The sequence below is a fragment of the Ochotona princeps genome, chromosome 2 (assembly GCF_030435755.1).
Source record: "Ochotona princeps isolate mOchPri1 chromosome 2, mOchPri1.hap1, whole genome shotgun sequence".
Taxonomy (NCBI): Eukaryota; Metazoa; Chordata; class Mammalia; order Lagomorpha; family Ochotonidae; genus Ochotona; species Ochotona princeps.
The window spans coordinates 9,269,080-9,290,770 of NC_080833.1; the positions used below are offsets into that span (position 1 = coordinate 9,269,080).

Here is a 21,691-nt window from a genome sequence, read left to right on the forward strand (position 1 = left end):
CTGATCTGAGAACACAGGGCCAACGGTAGGGTAAGGCACCCTCAGGGTCAGGGAAGGCTGGGGGTGCCAGCGTCCGGTAGGCCAGTGAGCAGCCTGCAATGCACAGGATGGCCACCAGCATGCAGAAGCACTCAGCCCCGTAGGGCGGGTGTACTGAGATGGAGTGGGATGAAGAGTGTGTGGTTCGCTTTGGGCTCTGGGGGTTGCGAGGAGATGGGATCGCTGGGCTTGGCAGAAGTTGAACTGTGAAGGGAGGCCGCTCCCTCTCTGCCCGCCTCCATCCCACGAGCCAGTACTTAGGGGGCTCCTCCCATCCCAGGCAGCGGTGAGCTGAGACCGGTCCTCCAGACTCCAAGCTGACCATCGCCAGCTCTCCCTACCCCGCTCCATCCCCTGGGGAAAGTCTTCCCACCACAACCACTGGCAGGCAATGCTACCAGATGCTGAGATGCTGCACTTGTTAAGACAAACATCTACACTGGTGTGAGCCTCGCCAACTAGGAGAGCTGCCCAGTGAGCCAAGCCAGGCCCAGCTCCTGCTTAACAGGGAGGCACAGGCATTTGCTAAAGACTCACACACACATATCCTTTAGCTGCTTGCAGCTTGAAATGAAAGAGACTGTGTGAGCACGCTCGTGTGTGTGTATGTGTACAGGTGTGTGTGTTGGAGGGAGGAGGGGCATAGCACTACCAAGTGACCAAGGAAGGACTCTCTGAAAGAGACATAATACAAATGGGCCTTGAAGGCCACAGGGGAGTTTATCAAGCAGAGGAGAGAGCAGCCACCATGATTCAGGCTAAGAGAATAGCAGGTTCAGCTATGGAGTTGGGGAACCATTGTCAAATATTGAGCATAGGAGCTCTCTGGACTCCCATTTCAAGAACTCACTCTTGACCCAAGGAGGACTGGAGGGGGTAGGGTGAGGACTCTGGAACATGGCGTAAGTGCCAAGCCTAACTGGGCCGTGATGGTGGGCGGAGTCTCAGAAAGGAGAAGTTGGCAGAGGAACTTAGAACTTGGCCTGACCCCGCCAAGCTCACTGTTTACAGCTGGGGCCTCTGTGGGACAGCAGCAGCCCCAGCAGGTGCAGGCTAACCCTAGCACCTGGGACAACTTTTGCCTTCATAACTAATGCTCCCGCCCCAACCAGACTACCGTGAGATGCCATGTTAAGTTCAGGGGCTGGATCACTCAACCCACAAGCTGGGCTGAGACTCCATGTAATCGATAAGATAAGGAAATAGTTACAGGGCTAGAGCCCCAGGTCCTCCTCCCCTACAGCTCTGCCAGGAGCATCTGCCGCTAGCTCTTGTGGGAGAGGGGTGTGGAACACCAGGGTAAGAGTGTTCCCTCCACAGCACCGGCACTGCGACACATCGGGCAAAGCCTCTACCTGCAGCATTGGCACCCCATATGGGTACCAGTTCATGTCTTGTCTGCTCCACTTCCAATTTAGCTTCCTGCTAACAGGAAAAAGCAGCAGAGGGTGGCTTGAGTATTTAGGCCCTGCCACCCATGTGGGAGACCCAGATGAAGCTCCTGGCTTTGGCTTGGTCCAACCCTGACCATTGCAGCCATTTGGGGAATGACAAGTAGATGAAGATCTACACTCCCAACCCCAACTGTAAACTCTGATTTCCAAATAAACAAACAACATATATATTTTTTTTAAGCGAATATTCCCTACCTGGGCTCAGAGGCCACAAGGGAGGGCTATCCTCTCTCTGCAGGCAGGGTGGGAAGTAGAATTTACAAAGTCATTTCCTGGAAGCCTCTACATTTTTGAAGAATTTTATTTGAAAGATCAAGTGAGAGAGAGAGAGAGAGGAAAAAAAAAAAAAACCACCTGCTGGTTCACTTTGCAAATGCAAGGGTTGGGTCAGGGTCAGGTCAAAGCCAAAAGCCCGGCACTCCATGTGGATCTGCCACGTGGGTGGGAGAAACGCCAGCATCTGCTGGCACCTGAGGCACTGAGCGGGAAGCTGGATGGGACCAGCGACGCACTCGGGACTCGATCCTGCACACAACGATGAGACACGGGTGTCCCATGTGGCAGCTCAGCCTGCTGGGACACAAGGCCTGCTCCCAGCCTCTCAGTGACAGGAGAGAGCAGTACATGTACATATATGATATGATGGCCTGGCCCCGATCACACTGAGCCGCACACCAAGTCCCTTTCTCTCAGCTCCAGACACAGGGATCGACCAGATGACTTCAGAGGCTCCTTCTAGATCCAAGGCTCTAATCTTATTAGGTAAGAGATCCAGGTGGCTCCAGGCACCAGCTGAGTAGACAGGGCCACAGCTGTTCCTCACACCCAAGGATTGGACAGCTTTCCTCACTGTCCCTGAACCCTGGACTCAAACACGAAACCCAGCGTAGGGACAAGAGGAACTATTTGAGAATCTAGAGCCAAAGCTTCTACCAGACCCCAGAGAATGGCCCGCTGAGGGGCTTCCTGGCCATGACTTGCTTCTGCTATCCCAGCCCAGGGCTTACCTTGGCCAGTGTCCACCATCAAGCCATCCTGGGAGCTTTGTAGAGTGAGGCGTGAGTGTTCCCGACCACCCAGCACCTAGGAGTGTGTCAGATGACCCTGTCAACCTGCATAGCGATTGGCCAGAATATCCAAGGAATGATGGTTGTCTGTCTAGGGGGCCGCAGCGCACAGCACTGGGATGCGCAGCGCACTGTGGGTGCAACCAAAGATGCTGAGGCAAGGAGGAGCTTGAAAGGCTCACCAGGCAGAGGTAGATAAGACATTTGAAGTCACCTCCTTGGACACAAGTCAGCCTGTCACATGGCCTCAGCCCGGAGCTGAGCTCACAGCTGTGCGCAGGCGCCCTTGCGGAGGGAAGTGTCTTCTGCATCCGGCTACAGTGGCCCTGGTGCGTCTGTGGTTCTAGCGGTCTGTTGTGATGGTTGCAATCCAGCAATCATGCACAAGTTTCCTTTCTTCATAATCTCCTGGTTTAATTTTTTCATTAATGTGTTCAGTTTGAAAGGCAGAGCAAGAGAGAGGAGAGTTCTGCTATCCACTAGCTCACTCCCCAAATAGCCACGATGGTCAAGGCTAGTCCGGGTAAAAGCCAGGGACCTATAACTCTATTTTGGTCTTTCATGTAGGTAGCAGAGGCCCAAGCACTTGGTCCATCTTCCATTGTTTTTCCAAGCATGTTAGCAAGGAGCTGGGGCTGAATCGCAGCAAACAGGGTGCAAACCAGGCTCTGAGGTGGCCATTGCAGATTCCGGTGTAACCTGCTACACCATGACGTGAGCCCCTGTGTTTTCCTTAGGGCTGACACTAGTGACTCTGTCTTAATTCGGACAACTTCACCAACCCCCAGGCAGGCAGGCACAGAGCTCCCAGTTACATGTGGACCCCAAGCTCACATCAGCCGGTCTGCCACCCGCACGAATCTCTGGACCTCATGATGTCGTGTCTTGGTGATTTGGCCAGCCACGCGGTCTAGCACTCTGACAGAGCACGGGGTCCTAGCTCCCCAGCAACATGCCAGCCCCAGAGGGCAGGTCCCCACAGCCCCCCTCGCTCATCCCATTTTGCAGGTCTTAACTATCCACTGCCATTGATGTCCCGTAGCAATGCCAATGCATCTGAGAACATTTTTCCCCTTGGGAGGTGGGAGATACGAGGCAGAGCCCAGCTCCCACACTGACCAGTCACCAGCATCAGTTGGCCTCTCTGAGCCTTGGTTTCCCATGGGAAGTGTTCCCTTTGCCCCTTTAGTCCTGGGGGAGAGTGAGAGAACCTGAACTTTCCCATGAGAACAGTGGGGTGGCTTTCAAGCTCGCCTGCATTGAGTTCAAAACGTAACACAACCAGACAGGGCTGGGCTGGAATACAATAGTGTAGTTGCTGCAGTTCCCATGGGCTGGGTTTCACTCTCACTAAGAACAGGAAGTGTCCCTGAGTGCCTAGTCCAGGTAAGGAAAACACAGGCATGTGTGGCTGCTGACTTCAGGGAACTAGCTTTGTGGCCAGAGCCATGCCCAGCAATGGCAGCCCAACATGCAGAGTGCCAAGGGGACAGCACTGTGACAGAAGGAATTCCACCCTGGGCCATGCCCCCCATTCAAAGCCTACACACCCAGTGCATTAAACTCAGCCTTTCCAATGTCTCGTTGGCCTCATAGAAGTCAAGGGCATGCCTCAAGACATCTCCAATAACACTTCAGAGAGCTCATGGAAAATGGAATTCAAGGGCCTGTTTGGGTGCCCACAAAATATTAAAACCCATGCCTAGTTTTCCCACAAAGTAAATTTTCCATGAGCATTTTAAAACCTGCCCCCTCCACCTCCTGTGTACTGATATGAAAAAAAAAATGCCAAAATAAACTTATGTTTAAATTCCACTTGCCACAAACATTTCAGAGTGCCTTTATACAGATAAGAAGCTGCGAACTGACACTGTTACAGGAAGCTAGGTCCCAGTCCCCGGTGCTGAATCAAGATAATAAAGACAAAGGTTTAGGAAGAAAGGAAAGTTTAATCTATGGATACGTGAGGACCGGAGCAGACCTCAGAGTCTCAGACAGATGTACGGGGCTTTTACTGAAGCTGCTGGGTTCACAGAAACCACTGGAGGAACAGCAACTCTTTCAGAGCAGCTGCAATGAGGTCCAGAACCTGTCAGCCAGGTGCCCAGTTGGCCCCAAAACGACCACTCAGTCGTTGAGAAGCCTGCAGGTCGAGAGATGAGCCATGTCTCAGCTGGGTGGCTCTACTCTGGCTGCCCAGGAGAGATGGCAGTAAGGGTTCCAGCCTTCTTGGAGCCTGAGTGAGAGGGAAAGCCAAGAACTCAGCCTTTGAAGCCTCACTCAGCCAAATGCTTTGGGCTCAGATCATAGCAGCAGGGAAAGCATCCGTGGTGAGAATTGGGAAGAGCAAAGTGTGTGCTGTGGGGATTTGCTGCCTCTCGTTGGACGACACCAAGAACCGGTTCCTGGGGCTGTTACCGCATCTTGTGCCAGACTACAGCATCAGAGCAGGAGGAATGCACACGTGAGAAAGTTGGGGTTGTCCCAGGCCCCGACTTGACATCTGGGCTTTAACAAAGGTCGGAGCTGTGGGGTACAGCTGATTCCAACAGCCGAGACTGAGGGTCTGTCACTCAGCCCCAGCAGTAAGGAAGCAGGCCCTAGTCCCTGGTTCCACCTCCTGCTCTCCTTCTGACTCTGCAACAAACAGGTGCATTTTCCTCCACATGAGGAAAAGCAACAGTTAGAGCCCTGAAGATTCCCACAAGCCGAGACCAAACATGAGTCCAGTGTGAGAATCAACCAAGACAGGCACAAATGGGGACCTCCAGGTCTCGGCAGAAGTAAGAATTACCATATTCAAAAATGTCTGAACTTTTTTTTTAATCATGAAATACTTAAAGAAATCTAGGATGGGCTGGCATTGCAGTGTACCAGGTAAAGTTGCCACCTGTGGCATTAACATCTCATTTGGGCACTGATTCACAGCCAGGCTGCTCCACTTTTGATCCAGCTTCCTGCTAACGGCCTAGAAAAAAGCAGCAGAAAATGGCCCAAGCATCGGGGGCCCTGCCACCCACGTGGGAGATGCAGAAGGAGCTGCTGGCTTACGGTCACCTGCAGAGTGAAGCAGCAGATGGAAGATCTTTCTCTCTCTCTGACTTTCAGATAAATAATCTAAGATGAAATCTAAGGTGAAGTCATAGGTATGAGGAGACCTGGCAAAACTGAAAAAAGAAATAGACTTTTTTTTTGCAAATTAAAAAATGCAGCTGATGACATTCAAACCATCAAATCAATGAGTGGATTAAACAGCAGACTAAATGGCTGAAGGGAGAATTTTTTAAATGGAAACTAGATCAAAGGAAACTACCAAGAGATAGAAGGAGATAAGTGCTACAAAGGAGAAGAGCTGTGTAATTGACACACATTGTCTATATTTGTGTTAAAATTAGAACTCAGTCTCTGAGTTGTACTAGCCAGATGTTGCTCACAGCTGTCTTATCGGACAGCTAAGGTTATGCCGTGTGTCCATCCACATAGAAAGTTGCATTGCAGAAAAGTAGACTATACAGCAGGGAAGTTAGAAGTTTACAGTACAGTGTAAGTCTGGAATCCCAGAAAGAACAAGCAGGGAGAATGGAGAAAGGTTTTGTTTTTAAGAGATGATAGTGGAAATGCTTCCAAAAAAACACGAACAGACAGAGCAAGCCCAATTTGTATCAACTGGAAAAACTAAACCAGGATCCATATCTAGTCACATTGTTTTGAAACTGAAGAACAGCAAAGATTTTTTTTTTAAAGTCATTATCAAATAAACAGCAGTGGGCTGGCAGTGGACTTCTCTCTAGCAAAGGAGACAGAGAACCATGGAGCAGTGCTCCCAGGTGCACAAAGAACATAGCGGCAGCATTGCACTGTCCCCAGCAAAGCTCCCTGAAGAACGAGGAGATGCAGGGCTGTCTCACGTGGGCTAGAGGTTAGCTGCCTGCCAGAGTATTTTTAATCAGAGGCGTTTCAAAATCATGTTTTCCAGAAATAAGAAAAATGATTCCAGAAGGAAAGTCTGAGCCTCAACAATGACAAAAATCATGAACAAAGTAACTGATGTATTTGTGGGCAAATTATTTTAAGCATTCATCAGGATACCGACAATGTCTACATCATGGGTTTGTAAATGTTCATTTACTGGAAGGGCAGAACTACAGAGAGGGAAGGGCAGGGTAGGGGGCAGTGTTCCACCTGCTGGCTCACTCCCCAAAGAACCACAGGGGCTGAGCAGGCTGAAGTCAGGAGCCAGGTACTCCAGCCAGGACTCCCATGTGGTGCAGGAGCCCAAGCCCTTGGGCTATCTTCCACTGCTCTCCCAGGCACACTAGCAGAGAGCTGGATCAGCAGTGGAACAGCCAGGACCCAAACAGGGCTCTTATGAGGCGCTGGCATTGTAGGCAGAGGCTAAATGCACAGTGTCACACCGTCAGCCCAATCACATGATTTTCTTTGTCAGAAGGATGAAACTCAGATAGTGGACATGGTAAGCATGGAGGTAAACTAAACAAGTGTCATCAGAATTAATGTTTTACATAATTCTTACTGTTTAGGACAGGACATTAAAATATCTGTCAAACCTTGGTTTTGGTGTGTGTGTGTGTGTGTGTGTGTGTGTAGGAAGTTTTCAAGGGTGGCCATGAAGGGTGGAGGCCAGGGGCCTGGGACAGCAGCCTGCTTCACAATCATTGAAACCCAGGGACTGGTGAGCCTGTCCTGCCTGCCTGCACCTCCCCCTGGCCATCTCTGCTCCTGGGCACTGGGTAGGGGTCCCATGATGTTGGAATAAGACAGTCCCCAGCTGGGAAGCTAATACATCCAAAACAAATAGAGAGCTGATCTTTGAAACCAAAGAGTGAATCAAAGGAATGAAAAAAGAAACATTAAAGACAAAAAAATTTAAAAACCCTCTTCCAACTCAATCAGTTCTATCCATTGGAAATACGATGCAAGCCACCTGAGTGATTTAGGAACTTAGCCACAGTTAAAAAGTAAACCAATTTTGTTGATACTCAAAATACTATTTTAACATGTGATCAATAGAAACATGACTAACGAGACAGATTACATTTGAGGGGGATTTGCATTCGGTCTTGAAAATCCAGTGTTTGAGACTCCAGACCGGCCTCACTGCAAGTGCCAAGGGGCACGGTGGCTATGGGCTCCCACAGTGGACAGAGCAGCTCTGGACTGCCCGTGGCTTGAGTCTGCCCCACTGTGCCTGAGCGACCACGGCCTGTCCAACATGCTTGCTTACTTGCATTGGCTCATTTTGTCATTCCTTCATCGCTTGAGATTGGATGACGTCAGCAGGAAGCTGGGGCTGAGGGATGGAGGCCGTAGCCCACAGATGACTTGGCTGTGAAGCAGCAGGGCCCAGCCAAGGCCAGGTCCCTTGTCTGCCACAGCCAACCTCTCACTCTCTAGGTTTGGGTTTTGTATATTCTTTTTATTTTATGATTATTTATTTGAGGGACCAGCACAAGGGTTGATTGGCTAATCCACCTGCAAGTGTTAGCATACCAAGTGGGCACCAGTTTGTGTCTCAGCTGCTCCACTTCTCAACCAGCTCCCTGCTTCCAGCCTGGGAAGGCAATGGAGGATGGCTCAAAGCCTTGGGACCCTGCACTCATGTGGGAAGCCTGGAGATGGCTCCCAGCTGCAGATCAGCTCAGCTCCAGCTGTTGTGGTCATTTGGGGAGTTAACCAGTGGATGCAAGATCTTTGTCTCTCCTTCTCTTGTAAATCTGCCTTTCCAATGAAAATAAATAAATATTTATTTGAAAGGCAAAGTGACAGAAAGAGAGAGAGGAAAAAAATAAAAGAGAGAGATCCTTCATCCATTGGTATACTCACACCCCACACACCTGCAATATCCAGGGCTGAGCCAGGCTGAGACCAGGAGCTAGCTATGAGCCCCATCGGGATCTGCCATGCAGTTGCAGGACCCCAAGCATGGGGGTCCTCCTCCTCTGCTTTCCAGGTTAGCAGGTAGCTGATTGGAAGTGGAGTAGCCAGGACTCCAGCAGCTGACTCTTCCGTAAGGATGCCAAGTGCAGCTCATCCCACTGCACCCTCAAGGCCAGTCCCAGGGTTCTCCCTAAAAGGCTTTTCCTAACAATCCAGGGAACGAGCATTTCCTGCTCCCTGGGCCAGACGGTCTCTGCCACAAGTGCCCAGTACTGCCCCTGAGGTTAGGAAACATGGTTGTGGCTGTGGATGAGTAACCCTGGGTCTAGAACACACACACACACACACACACACACACACACATACACACACTGGGCAGGGCTTGGTCTGAGGCCGGTGTCTGCTCACAGTTAGTTAAGCACAACTCCAGCGAGCACCCCTGCAGGCTGCATTTGAGGGACCTTGGACCACCCCACGACATGACAGCCAGGCTCAGTTGTGTAGCACTAACCCTGTGTGGTGTCCACATGGTCTGTGTGTTTGTGTGTGTGTGTGCGCACGCACATGTGTGCTGTGTATGAATACATGTGCATGTGTTGGCGCAGGGTGACGGGGCATGGTGCACCTTTCTCAGCCAGGTCCCCCCACGGTCCTCTGGGTGTGTGCAAGGCTATGGAGGACCTGTCTCTTAGAGTCCCTCCTCAGATGCCCCCAGTGGCCCGGCTGGCCCCTGCCCCACTGCAGCCCCACTGGGGGGGGCACACAGCTGTACTTATAGGCCATTCCTCTCTGTGCTGCCATCTCTCTCCCACGGTTGGCTCTTCGGAGTTTCTCTTCTTTCGTCTCTACCAAACAGGCTCACTCTCTCCTCCGCTCTCTCTCCCAGGAATGGTCAGAAAAATGTTCAAGCCCCAGGGGAGGGACCCTTTGTGACCCACAACAGCCACCCTTGCCGAAGGGCCCGCTGTGACTCCCTGCTCACTGTACAATATTTGTCACCATCTAGGACACAGAAGAGCTGGTTTTCACTTGGCTGTGTGTAATGCGTGTACTCGCACAGCAAAGCGCTTCTCGTGTGACCGATGCTGTGTGTAACCCGACAGAGCAGTGGCATGCAGCTCATGCAAATGAACACAACATTCACTACATCCTCCCTTCCCAGCCTTGAAGTTTTGCAAATGTCTTCAGTATGAAGCTGTAGCTAGCTATTCCCCAATCCTGAGACTAGATGAATGTATAGCGGGAAGAAAATGGTGTTTTCTCCCCAGCCCCGGAACTCAGTCACTGGGACTATTCTGGAATACCTGTCTATGGTTCTGGGTAGGCACCCTCCTAGTTTTGACACCAAAGCACTTGTGACATCTTTGGGATGACTTACAAATCGCTGTGGCCGCAGGGTCCTTGCAATAAGGCTTGTCACTCCACATGGAACACTTCTCGCAGAGCAGAGCAGAATCTACCCATTTGGGTTTTTGTTGAACACTGTTTTCAGGGATTCTTGGTGTCTGGGTCTGTGTGGCCTGAACTCCACGTGTTTGCGGTGTTGATGTCAGTCTCAGACCAGGAATGGCTGAGAAACGGCTGGAAGGCGGGGTTCCTGCTGAAAGGCATGGAGCTGGGGCTCTGCGTAGCCTAAGACACCACCCTGTGGTCCAGGGATGCTTCCTGTTCTGTTGTTCACCCTGCTGAGCCCTGAGGAAGGACCCCAGTGCCTTGGTAGCAGACAGGCACAGCACATTCCAGGGCCCCTTTGGAGGACTCCAGGGCAGCCGGGAGGTGCGAGAGCGGCTCCTGAGATGGCGATGGCTCAGCTGCGTACAGCAGCAGCTAATGGTGGGCGTGCGGTGTGTGAGTGTGTGGGGCTGTGCATCTACAGCACCAGGTGTCCGCGGATCCCAGACTATTTAACAAGCTACCAACAGCCAGTGTGGGGTGATAGAATTCTCTATCTTGCTTCCTCCCTGGAATAAGCTGATTCTTTTCCTTTAGAGGGGGCTTTTTGCCATGGGGAGAGGGTCAGCCGAATGGGAAAATAAAAGGCCATTTTGATTTTGAAGAGAAGAAATGCATGTGGGGGCAGGGCAGTAAGACATCCCTAGCCTGCTCTTGTAGCCACAGATGCAGCCCCCACAGCCCCCCGCCCCGCGGCCCCACCTGCCTCTTGCCCCTCCCTACCCCCAGCATGGCCGCACCTGTGCTTGTGTGTTACAGACTCGGACAGCCAGTGTAGCCCCACGCGGCACAGCCTCAGTCTATCGGAGGGCGAGGAGCAGATGGACCGGCTGCAGCACGTGGAGCTGGTGCGGACCACGCCCATGTCCCACTGGAAGGCGGGCACTGTGCAGGCCTGGCTGGAGGTGGTCATGGCCATGCCCATGTATGTCAAGGCCTGCGCTGAGAACGTCAAGAGTGGGAAGGTAGGTGGCACTGGGCCAGGGCAGGATCCGTCACACCCCTTCCTATCCCCTGGTGTGGGCTTCAGGTGACTCCGAAGCAGACCCGACCCCCTCCTCACTCCTACCTCAGGCCAGCCAGGCCCTGATGGCACCACTGCATCACTGCATCCTTCCAAGGCTTGTAGTCCTTCTGGGCTGCAGTGGCTACCTCACCTGTGAAATGGGACCAGTCCCTTAGCTGGCTTGGCAGGGGGAGATCTCTGTTCCCAGGGCAGAGATCCCAAGATGGGTTGAGGAGATGTTTGCCCAGCTGTCCAGAAAGGAAGCAGGCAGAGGAGAGAGGGGCCCTACCCACAGATCCTGCAGGAGTGGCAGTGAGGTTGGGGAGGCCCCTCCCAGCACTCAGGCCCCTCCACACCCCCTCTCTTGCCCCCGAGCAGGTGTTGTTAAGCCTGAGTGACGAGGACCTGGAGCTGGGCCTGGGTGTGTGCAGCTCCCTGCACCGGCGCAAGCTCCGGCTGGCCATTGAGGACTACCGCGACGCCGAGGCAGGCAGGAGGTGAGTCCAGAGCGGACCCTGGCAGTGTCTGGGTCACTCCAGGTGCTGTGGGCTGGCCCAGAATTGGGGGGCAGGAGATGGAGTGTGAAGATGGGACCTGTCCTACTCTGGGCCAGCCCCTCCACCTAGAGAAATGGGCACGAGGCCCTCTGTGTCCTGTGACACCCCTTCCCCACGTGGAAGCCAGTCACATGCCTCCCAGAACCCCTCTTCCTCTGCCAGCCTGAGCCAGTCTACAGAATGAGCCAACATGTCTGTCCTACCCACTGCCACTGCATCTCAGCTCTCAGCACTGTTTTTCAAGATTATTTGCAAAGTCAGAGTTATGGGAGGGAGACAGAGAGAAAGAATATCTTCCGTTATTGGTTCACTCCCCAAATGGCTGCAACAGCCAGAGCTGGGCAGGTCCAAAACCAGGAGCCAGGAGCTTCCTCCAGGCCTCCCACAGGGGTGCAGGGATCCAAGGCTTTGGGCCATCCTCTGTCGCTCTCCTAGGCCCTTAGCAGGGAGCTGGATAGGATGTGGAGCAGCCAGGACTCAAACTGGCACTCACACACGAAGGACCTCAAGTTGCTCCTGCAGGAGAGCAGGGCTGGGTGGGAGGGTCTTCTGTTACCTGGCAGACCTGGGCAGGGCTGGGGCTCCGCCCACCAGGTGTGTTCCCTCTAAGCCACGTTCCACCCTCCCAACCCTACCTCCTTGGAGTCCCTCTCCTCCTGATCTTTTGCGAGCAGACCCTAGAGGGAACCCCTCATTCAGCAAACAGCTCAGGGTAAAGGAGTTCCCAACTGCACCTGCTGAGGCCTCAGCTTGCGGATGGGAGAGGATGACCCACGTGAGTCCAACCCGCAACTTCCTCATGATTATATCCTTGAGTGCTTCCCCGGTCACTCTGTGTGTGTGCTCATTCCTTAGACCTGGTGGTGTGTGCTAGTGCTGGGGTAGACAGCTCTATGGGTGATGGTGGAGAGGCGAGGGGACTCAGGCTGCTTTAGGAGCAGCCCATCCATGTGTGGACAGGGGAGGGTGATGCTGAGTGAAACAAGTGCTGACCCCCAGGACCCGGTCAAGAGCATGGCTAGTCACGAGGCCCCAGAGGCAGGGGCTGATGGATGCAGGAGTGTTAACACACCTGCTACATGTCCCCTCCTGGGGGGTCCCATCAGCACCTCACTAACCTCCCACCTCCTAACCTGCCTGACTGCCCAGCCCTCCTAAAAGCCCTTATCAGCTTCATCACCCCAAGGCCAAAGCCCCAGGTCCGCAGGGTCTGCAAAGGTGGCCTGCTCAGTTGCCTAGACAGGAGGTATTCAGGCCACTGCTCCAGCTGGTGGGGCACGCAGCACCTTGCTATGCTTGGAATGCGGTAAAACACCACGATGGGCCCCTCATGCAGCCACGCATTCCTCTCTCTCTAGAGGCTGCAAGCTTCGGGCGGATGAGGGCTGCGCTCCCTGCATCACAGACGGAGCTTCTGTGCTGAGTTCTCAAATAGCAGAGAGAGGGAGAGGGAGAGAGACCCAGCCCAATCTGGCGTTTCTTCTCAGGGCACCAATCCCACATGGGCCTCGTATTCCACTGAATCACCCCCATCCCCAAATGCTCCTCCTCCAACTGCCGTCCCACTGGGAGCTTCAGCATAAAGACCCCGGGGGTGAGGACTGCTGAGCCCTTAAGTGAGCTAAGACCTCTCCAGGAGCACAAGTCTTTGCTGCCCAGAGGGGAGACTGTGGTGTCCCTGCAGTTGTATGTGAGCTAAACCACAAGCACCGGAGGGCAAGGGTTCCCCGGAGTCAGACACCCCAGGACTTCCCAGGGGAAGCAAAAACCTCATTCTGAGTTGTTCACACTGCATGGAAATCCAGCCCGTGTGCAGCCCGCCCTCTCTGGGCCCTGTGAAATGAGGGGTGCAGCCAGAGCCCCATGGGACTCAGGCTTGAGCAAGGGACACTTTCCCAGGGGGTGGTGCACACACTGTCACAGCCTGGCATGCCAGGACCCGGCCAGCCCACCCCACCCAGGAACCTTCGGGAATATTTTCAACCACGACCTGCTGTGTGACCCTGGATATAATGCTGCCCTGTCTGGCCTGGCTACAAAACACAAAACCCACAACCCCTGGGCAGCCCTTCCCTTGACATGATTTTATCTAAGCATCACAATATCAGAGCAGGAGACGGACAATTTCACTCCCATTCTAAAGATGGGGAAAGAGAGGTGCAGATGGGTGACATGCTCAAAACCACATGCCAAAATACTCAGTTTCGGAGCCAATCACCTTGGCATTATCCATGCCACCTTTGTGCCAGGTGTCCTGCTGCTGTTACTGGTGGAGCCCTCAGTGCCCACCCCCACCTTCCTTGTCCAGGTCCTGTGCTCAGGCGTCTTTGGTCTTCATAGCTCTGTGAACAAAAGCAACAATGGCCCCTGTTTGACAGGTGAGGAAACCGGGACCCAGGGGAGTGAGGTCGCAGAGCCACAGACAGCAGGTGCAAGGCAGCTTCCTATTGGCTGTGCTGAGCAGGGACCAAGCGACACTCTCCTCGCAGGGTCTGAGAAGGCCCCTACTCTGTAAGGGATGCCTGAGCTCCTTTGAACACCACGCCACTGTCGATGGCTCAGACCCCCCCAGTTGTCAGAATGTCGCCAAGCCGAGGCCCCACTGGGACAGCTTTAATGAAGAGAGTTGTCCAGAAAGTCCGGAGTGCCCTGAGTGTTGGCACACAGATGGCTGCTGGTGATAAATGGGCCTCTCAGGGAGGTGAAGCCAGGCACCCCCTCCTCGGCCTCCATCCCAGATCTGGAGGGCGGCGGTGGGGGGTGCACTGCTGAGCTAACTCACACACCACACTGGCTCCTCGTGGGGCCTCCCTGGCCCACCAGCATCTAACGGCATCCCAGCACCACAAGAACCAGGAGCCAAGCACTGCTTTCTGCCCCAGGCAAGAGAGCCCCAAGGACTGGGTCCTGGGCCACATCACTCTCTGAACAGCTGGGGCTGGCCCTGCATAGGGAGCTGGGTTGAACTGGATCATGTTTGGTCATAAAGGCAATGCTGTTGATGTTGAACCTGAACATTCATGGACCAGCCAGGGCCTAACAGTGAGGCAGCTGGCCCTGCTAGCCTGGCAGGTGCACAGATGGGGACTCTTAGGAGTGCGGGGCACCTAGCAGGACCCTCCCCAGCACTGGCCCTGGAAGGTGTCTGGCACTCAGACATTTGGGTAGGGTCTGTGGGCATAAGCCAGAGATTGGGGGGGCCCTGCAGAGAGGAGACGCAGAGGCCAGGGTCCTGGGAGACCCATGGCAGGGGCAGGGAGTGAAACAGGAAGCTGGGAACTCAATCTCCCTGAGCCTTTCTTCCAGCAAGCACTTAAGCGGTTGGGATCTGCACAGCCCCATACTGAGTGTGGAGCCACCAAGGCGTCCCTATACCCCCCACTGCCCTGGGCTGCAGGCAACAAAGGCAGGAAGAGAGAAAATGAAGTAGAAGCAGAGTGGTTGCTAATCACCGTAGCTGTGCTCAGAGCCCTGACGGGAACTGAGCCAGTGGCCCAGCAGCAGCTGAGATGGGACCCCCAGAGAGCGGAAGGAGTGAGCAGAGAAGGGCCGGAGGGAAAGCACCCCCACCCCACCCTGACCTGGAGTCCACGTGCAGAGGAGATGGGGAGTTTGGGGTACGCCAGGGCCCTGGGGTTTTATCCTGAGATAGGGCTTCATTGACAGAGGACCAGCTGGTGACAATGAGAGTGGAGTCAGGAGGGGTGATGGTTGGAAAGTGGGGGCAGAGGCAGAGCCGGGGGTAGATATCTATGCTGGAGATGGCCATGGCTTGGAACAGGAAGGAAGAGGACCGAGAAGTGCCGCATGGGTCCATGAGATAGGACGCCAGGGCAGGACAGTGAGGACGGGGCTTCCTGGGCTCAGGTGAGGGAGGCTTTAGGGGAGAGGTCCATGGCAGCCAGCAGGCACTGTAAGAGCGCCCAGTTAGGACCTGGGAGAGCAATGAGGGACTGTGAAGAGGGTGCCCAGAGCTCTGGACACAGGCAGGGCCTAGAGAGAGGGAGTACAGGGGTGAACATGAGCCCCATCCTTGGATGAGGGAGGAGGGACAGTGAAGAACCATCTGGTCCCGTCCAGGGGAGCAGGCTCACACAGGGCTATCACTGCCCTCCTCCCACCTGGTCACCTTTCACAGCCCAGGAACTCACCCAGCAGGTGGGGAAGCAACATTCTCATTCCTTCTGCAAGACTGTCACCATGTGGCCATTAGAAGAATGACAGCTAGAGGACTCCCAACCCAGCACAACCACACCTTGACTCACTCATGTCATGAAGAAGACAGATGTGGCAGAGACAGAGAGAGAGAGAGAGAGAGAGAGAGAGAGAGAGAGAGGGATAAAAAATAAACAAAACGTAGGTTTTGCGTGGACTCTATGAGGACTGCTGTGTGGTTCTGGGCCAAGTCTGAGCAAGTAGGAGAGTGACCACTCCTTGCTGCACATGCATGGGTCAGGATGTGCCTGGCACGTGAGAGTGGACATTCTGGGAGGCCACGGCTGACACTTCTCCTGAGGGTCCAGCCAGGAAGCCAGATCAGCCAGCGGCCATGGTGGGGAGCTAACCAGAAGGTGATGAAGACGAGAGCCAAAACTGGGCTCTGTGGACCTACAGGAGTAAGATGGCCCGAGGCAGGTGCAAAGGTCCCCAGACATGCTGCTCCGGCTGCCTGCCACTCTCACATGCCGAACGCAGCTGTGTCTCTCTTGCTGTTGCCTTCTGTCTGTTGGTCCAACCTGTTGAGTCTCTCCTGTCCCCCCTGTGCCTCCCCTCTGTCCTCCCGTCCACCCCTACCCCATCCGTCTGTGGCTTTCTTGACTTTCTCCTGAGCCCTGCTGGTTCCCTCCTGTCATTGCCTCTGCTCACATCTCCACTGCCTCTCCTTTCTGCCGCCTTTCCCACCGTGCCTCTCGCTGGCTGTCTCTTCATCAGCTTATCCAAAGCGGCCGACCTGGACCATCACTGGGTGGCCAAGGCTTGGCTGAACGACATCGGCCTGTCCCAGTACTCCCAGGCCTTCCAGAACCACCTGGTTGACGGGCGGATGCTGAATTCCCTGATGAAACGGGACTTGGAAAAGCACCTGAATGTGTCCAAGAAATTCCACCAGGTCAGCATCCTGCTGGGGATCGAGCTGCTGTACCAAGTGAACTTCAGCAGGGAGGTGAGTGCTGGGGCTGGGCAGGGGTGAGCCACCTGCTGGCCCCTCTGGAACCTCTGGCACCTCTCTCTGTCCAACCGCCTGCCTCTGGGTTCACCTGTCCACCCACCTGTCCACCTGCATACCCATCTGCCTACCCACTCACCCATCCATCTCCCCACCCACCTATCCATCTGCCCGCTCGCCTGCCCATCCACCATTCCAAATATTACTTCCTCCCTTTCTTCCTTCCTTCCCTCCCTTCCTTCTTTCCTTCCTCCCGTCCTTCCTTATTTTCTTCTTTTCTTCCTCCTTTCCTCCCTTCCATCTAGCTATCCATTTATTCATTCCTCTCTCCTTCCAACAACTGCTCCTTGGCCGGTGCCAGGCCAGTACCAGGAAAGCCTGGGGGTGGCTGCTGGGCAGCGTAGCCAGGCCTGGGGCACAGCAACAAGTCTGAGCTCTGCATGCCCCTTGGTGTCAAACTCTCCAAGCAAGAGGGTACAGACCACCAGCTCCAGCTCCCTGTCTCCCCATGCAGTCACCAAAGTTTGTGGGGAGGACGGTCAGTGTGACTATTGGGCACTGTGGGACTGCGTCCAGACACGACTTTTCCTAGTGTGATGTCAGAGCCCACACCACACGGGGTTGGGAGGAGAGTGGCAGAGACAGGTTGCCTGAGCCTTCATTCCCTCTCATGTCCCTTCACAAATATTGCACCTCACACCTACCTGCCACCCCACAGGGCCTGGGCATGGGTGTGGGCCGCATGGCCCTGACTCTGGGAACCAGGGTCCAGTAGAGGGAGCAGATATGGACAATGACGGGCTAGGGAGTGGGACAGGGCAGCTGGGGGCTGCAGACGAGGGAGCCCCAGTGAGGCTGCATCCTCCATGGGAGCACTGTGTCCCGAAGCCCAACCCCAGGCAGCCTGTGGGCAGGCAGTGGGCCAACCTTTCTGTAGGGCATCATGGAACAGTCCATATGAAGTGACACAGTGCCCAGGCTGGATAGGTCCCACGAGTCTTGGCCTCACCTGGGAAAGACCTGAACAGTCATTGAGTGCCTGCTCTCCAAGGTAATCCAGGGATGTGGGGGAGTTGCCCTGGGCCTCCCTCAGCCCCAGGCCTTTGACTCCAGCACCCACAAGGCATGCAGGCCTCCCCACACATCCCAAGGTGAGAGCCGGAGTCACAGGATCGTGTGGCCCAAGCAGCCACAGATGGACTCATCACACAGGCACATGAGGTTCCATGCGGCGACACCAGGGACCCTCCGCCCTGCCCTCGATGTTCCTGTGCCCCTCCCTGTTTCCCACCCAACACTGACTCCCGCTGCCCCTCCCCCCGCAAGGCTCTCCAGGAACGCCGGGCCCGCTGCGAGACACAGAATACAGATCCCGTGGTTTGGACCAACCAGCGGGTACATAAGTGGGTGCGAGATATCGACCTGAAGGTAAGTGGTGGCCTCGATGGTGGTGGCAGTGCCAGGGGTGACCCCCAGACATATGCACATCTGTGTGCAAATCAAGGGCCCTTCCATGGGGACCGTAGCAGGATAACTCCTGTCTGTCCCTCCCCAGGAGCCAGCTCCTCACCCCCTGCCCCACCATGACTATGAAGCCTCTGTGTTATGCTCGTCATGTGTGGAGGGGGTGCTGAGCCAGCAGGTGTGACCAGCTGCAGCTCCCCCTTGTGTTTGCCTGCTAAGGTCAGGGTCTTGTCAGTGACCTGAGACATCCACCCCTACAGTCCCTAAAAGGGTACGAGATAAGAGGCTCCCTTCCCACGTAAGCAAACCCTGGTCCCCAGGGCCCAGGTGTTTGCTGTAGGGATGCAGCCCCATTCGCACTCCCCACCCCGGGCTCACCAGCCTCATGTCCTTGCCCTCAGGAGTATGCTGACAACCTCACCAACAGTGGTGTGCACGGCGCAGTGCTGGTGCTGGAACCCACGTTCAACGCCGAGGCCATGGCCACCGCCCTGGGCATCCCCAGCGGGAAACACATCCTTAGGAGGCACCTGGCTGAGGAGATGAGCGCCATCTTCCACCCGGCCAAGTGAGTGCGCGCCGCACCTGGGCCAGGGCACTGACAGGGCTCTGGGCCCCAGACGCCAGTGGGTTTGTCCCTTGCAAGAGGGGAAATCAGAGCCACAGGGAAGAAGGGTTTGGGCTGAAAGGTCAGAGATAGGAAAGTCCCAACGAAACAGGCAGGTATTGAAGGTGGTTTCTTGGCCAGCCTCGTTCAGGGTTTGTGGATGGCACGGGCAGACCCAAGATCTGAACTTCAGACCTTCTGCCTCCAACCTACACACTGAACCTCCCCAAAACACATGGGCCTTGGGGAGTGGCTGGGCCACACCCTGCATGATGTGGGTGGAGAATCTGAAGCTTAGGAGAGGAGTGGTTATTATAGACCATGTCCCACTGTCCTGGCTGCGCCCCCAGCAGGCTGATGCCAAGCTAGTCTCCAAGTGAGGTCCGAAGACCCCTAGGCAGAATCATGAGGGCTCTTGGTCCTGGGCCCCAGGCCTGCTGCCCAGAGCCACGTGCTGTGAGGGGTGGAGTCCGCAGATGCAGGACAAGCCATCACCTTCTCTGGCCTCCTGCAGCCCAGGCTTTGTGTACAGCAGGGAGGGTGGCCTTGGTGACAGTGGCCAGGCCTGCCCACCATGGGGGGCGGGAGGAGCATGGTGCTCAGAGCTGCTGGTCTCGTGTCTGAGGGTGAGCCAGGGAGAGGGAGTCATGTTTCCCCGTGGAGGGACCCAGACTCATGGGTGTCCCAGGATGGTCAGGGATTCCCTTGGTTGCTGCAAGAGCCCCCAGGGAGGCAGAACACCACACAGGGAGGCAAGGAGGCCTTTATGCTCTGGTGTTTATATTCACAATGATTCTCGCCCCGGCTCAGGGCAGCCTGGGGGTGGGGGAGGGGCAGGAAGTGGGGTGCAGGGGAGGAGCGAAGGCTGGAGAATTTGGACGATCTGGGAGCTCTCGCTGCAGCCGGAAGCAGTCACCAGCCACAGATAAACAAGTAGGCGTTGCTAACTGCTAAAGCCTGCTGGCTGGCTGGACTTGGCCTCACAGGCTGAGACTGGCGAAACCACACTGGACCTGAAGTTTTTCCAGTGTGGGAGGGGGTGGAATGGGGGAGGGGGTCATTTCAGGCACCAGGTCAGGCAGGGGACATGTCACAAGTGTGGAGCATGCGGAGGAGACCTGTTGGATGTTTCTCAGGTCACCTCGGCTTACCACAGTGTGGGGACCCTCCTGGCAGCCCCCCTTTCCTGGTGAGGCCTGCAGCAGGTGACCATGAGACTTGAGTGGGATCTTGGCTCTACCACTCACCACTGTGTAACCCTGGGAGAATGGCTCTGTCCCCTCCCCACTCCCTGGCTTCCTTTCCCCACCTGGAAGACAAGATGGTCCCCTCACCTGAGGGTCCCCTGTCAGGGCCACACAGTGTCCAGTGCAGTGACGGTCACGTGCAGTCCTTGTCACAGCAGGGCGAGCAGGAGGGGGCGTGGCTCTGCCCCAGCACCCCTGCTCACCCCAGCGACCTCTCCTCCAGTTCCACAGGAATCCGGGAGGCTGAGCGTTTTGGGACGCCCCCCGGGAGGGCCCCCAGCATCACCAGGGCAGGAAAGGAAGAAAACAGTGGTAGTACCAAGTACAAGTCCAGCCGGGTAAGTGGCTCATGCATCCACCTGGGAGAGGCCTTGGTGCCCACTGCCAGATGCAGCTCGGGGCCTCCTGGGTCAGCCTGGGTTGGGGTGGAGCCAGGTTGCAGGAAGAATGCCCAGCTGCCACCTTCAAGGGACCTGCTGATGTGCTGGGCCAGAGGCGAAACACAACACCCCCTTCCAGGCCTGCCGGGCTGTCGCTGGAAGTGTAGGTCTCTCCTGCTTGCAGCAGAAGCATTGAGGGGGCAGGATGGTGTTGCAGATTCTGGGACTCACCCCAAACCCCCAGACTGGCAGTCTCGGGTGCCAGGGCACCTGCCTGCAGCCCAGGCACCAGGAGGGTTCTTGCACACCCACTTAGAGTGTGCCCTCCCGCAGTCTGACTAGGAACAAGAGCTGACCCTCTGCTAACCCTGACCAAGTGGGCATGGGGTCTGACCACGGAGACTCTGATGAAGGCAGGTTCCTAAACGCACATATGCAGACTTCAGTAAGAGCGCGGGCGAGGGCAACATCTCTGCTCACTCAGCAAACCTGGTCCGGTGCAGGCTGTGTCCCTGTCATTGCCCTAAATGCAGCCAGTAGTGGTGGCGTGAGCAGAAGAAAGCACCCCCACCCCGCCAGGAGATACTGCAGTCGAGACCAGGTTGGGGCCCCATTGTCCCCCACGAGGCTCCTGAAAGCATTCATGTATGTCCTTGTGGACATACACTGCTAGACATGCAGCGGAAGTGTTACTATCTCACGGTAGGAACCAGGGAGAAAGCCATCCCAAAGAAATTAGGCTTCCTGGAGAAGCAGTTATGCAGAGCTGGCCGAGGAGACACTGGCTTAGAAAGGCAGGCAGCCATGCATGTGGGCACGACTCCCACACCAGGCCTGTGGACCCAATCAGAGGGCAACATCCAGAGGGCCGCTGTGTGGGACAGCCATGATTCCCATGTGCCAGCTGCCCCCGCATGCCAGTACCCAATAGCAGGTTTTGGAGAAAGAATTCCCACCCTTCCCATATCTGCAAGCTCACAATTACCCTTCCCAGGCTGCAGCTGAGCCTCAGGGTGGCAGGGCTGGTGGAAGGCTTGGCCACAATCACACAGACATGAAGTGGCAAAGCAGGGGTCCACGCCATGCTCTGTGCCTTTCCAAAGCCCACACTTTGTCTGCCACTCTTCCGCCATAGGCATTTGCTAGAACATTCCTCCAGGATGTGGGAACACAGCAGTTTGATGTCACATCCCCGCTCTGGCACTCTCACAGGTGTTCCCAGCACACCTGTGCCCCTGCTGGATTAGGGAGGGAGGGTGGAGACGGCCATGGACAATCGGAGTGACAACTCTTGACCTCCCCCTGGTAGCCGGATGAATGCTTCCTGTTGGGAAGACCAAACCCTGCTCCCGG

At 55.3% G+C, this 21,691-nt stretch overlaps 1 protein-coding gene across 2 annotated transcripts in view; it reads left to right on the top strand.

Moving 5' to 3' along the window:
- KAZN (kazrin, periplakin interacting protein) overlaps nt 1-21,691 on the top strand; it is a 103,261-nt gene that overhangs the window by 80,723 nt on the left and 847 nt on the right. For both annotated transcript variants that reach the window (XM_058675488.1, XM_058675497.1), the window contains exons 9-14: nt 10,670-10,875; nt 11,295-11,413; nt 16,406-16,637; nt 17,967-18,068; nt 18,506-18,672; nt 20,182-20,296. In XM_058675488.1, the coding sequence (XP_058531471.1) occupies nt 10,670-10,875; nt 11,295-11,413; nt 16,406-16,637; nt 17,967-18,068; nt 18,506-18,672; nt 20,182-20,296 (941 nt within the window). The remainder of the gene's footprint in view (nt 1-10,669; nt 10,876-11,294; nt 11,414-16,405; nt 16,638-17,966; nt 18,069-18,505; nt 18,673-20,181; nt 20,297-21,691) is intronic.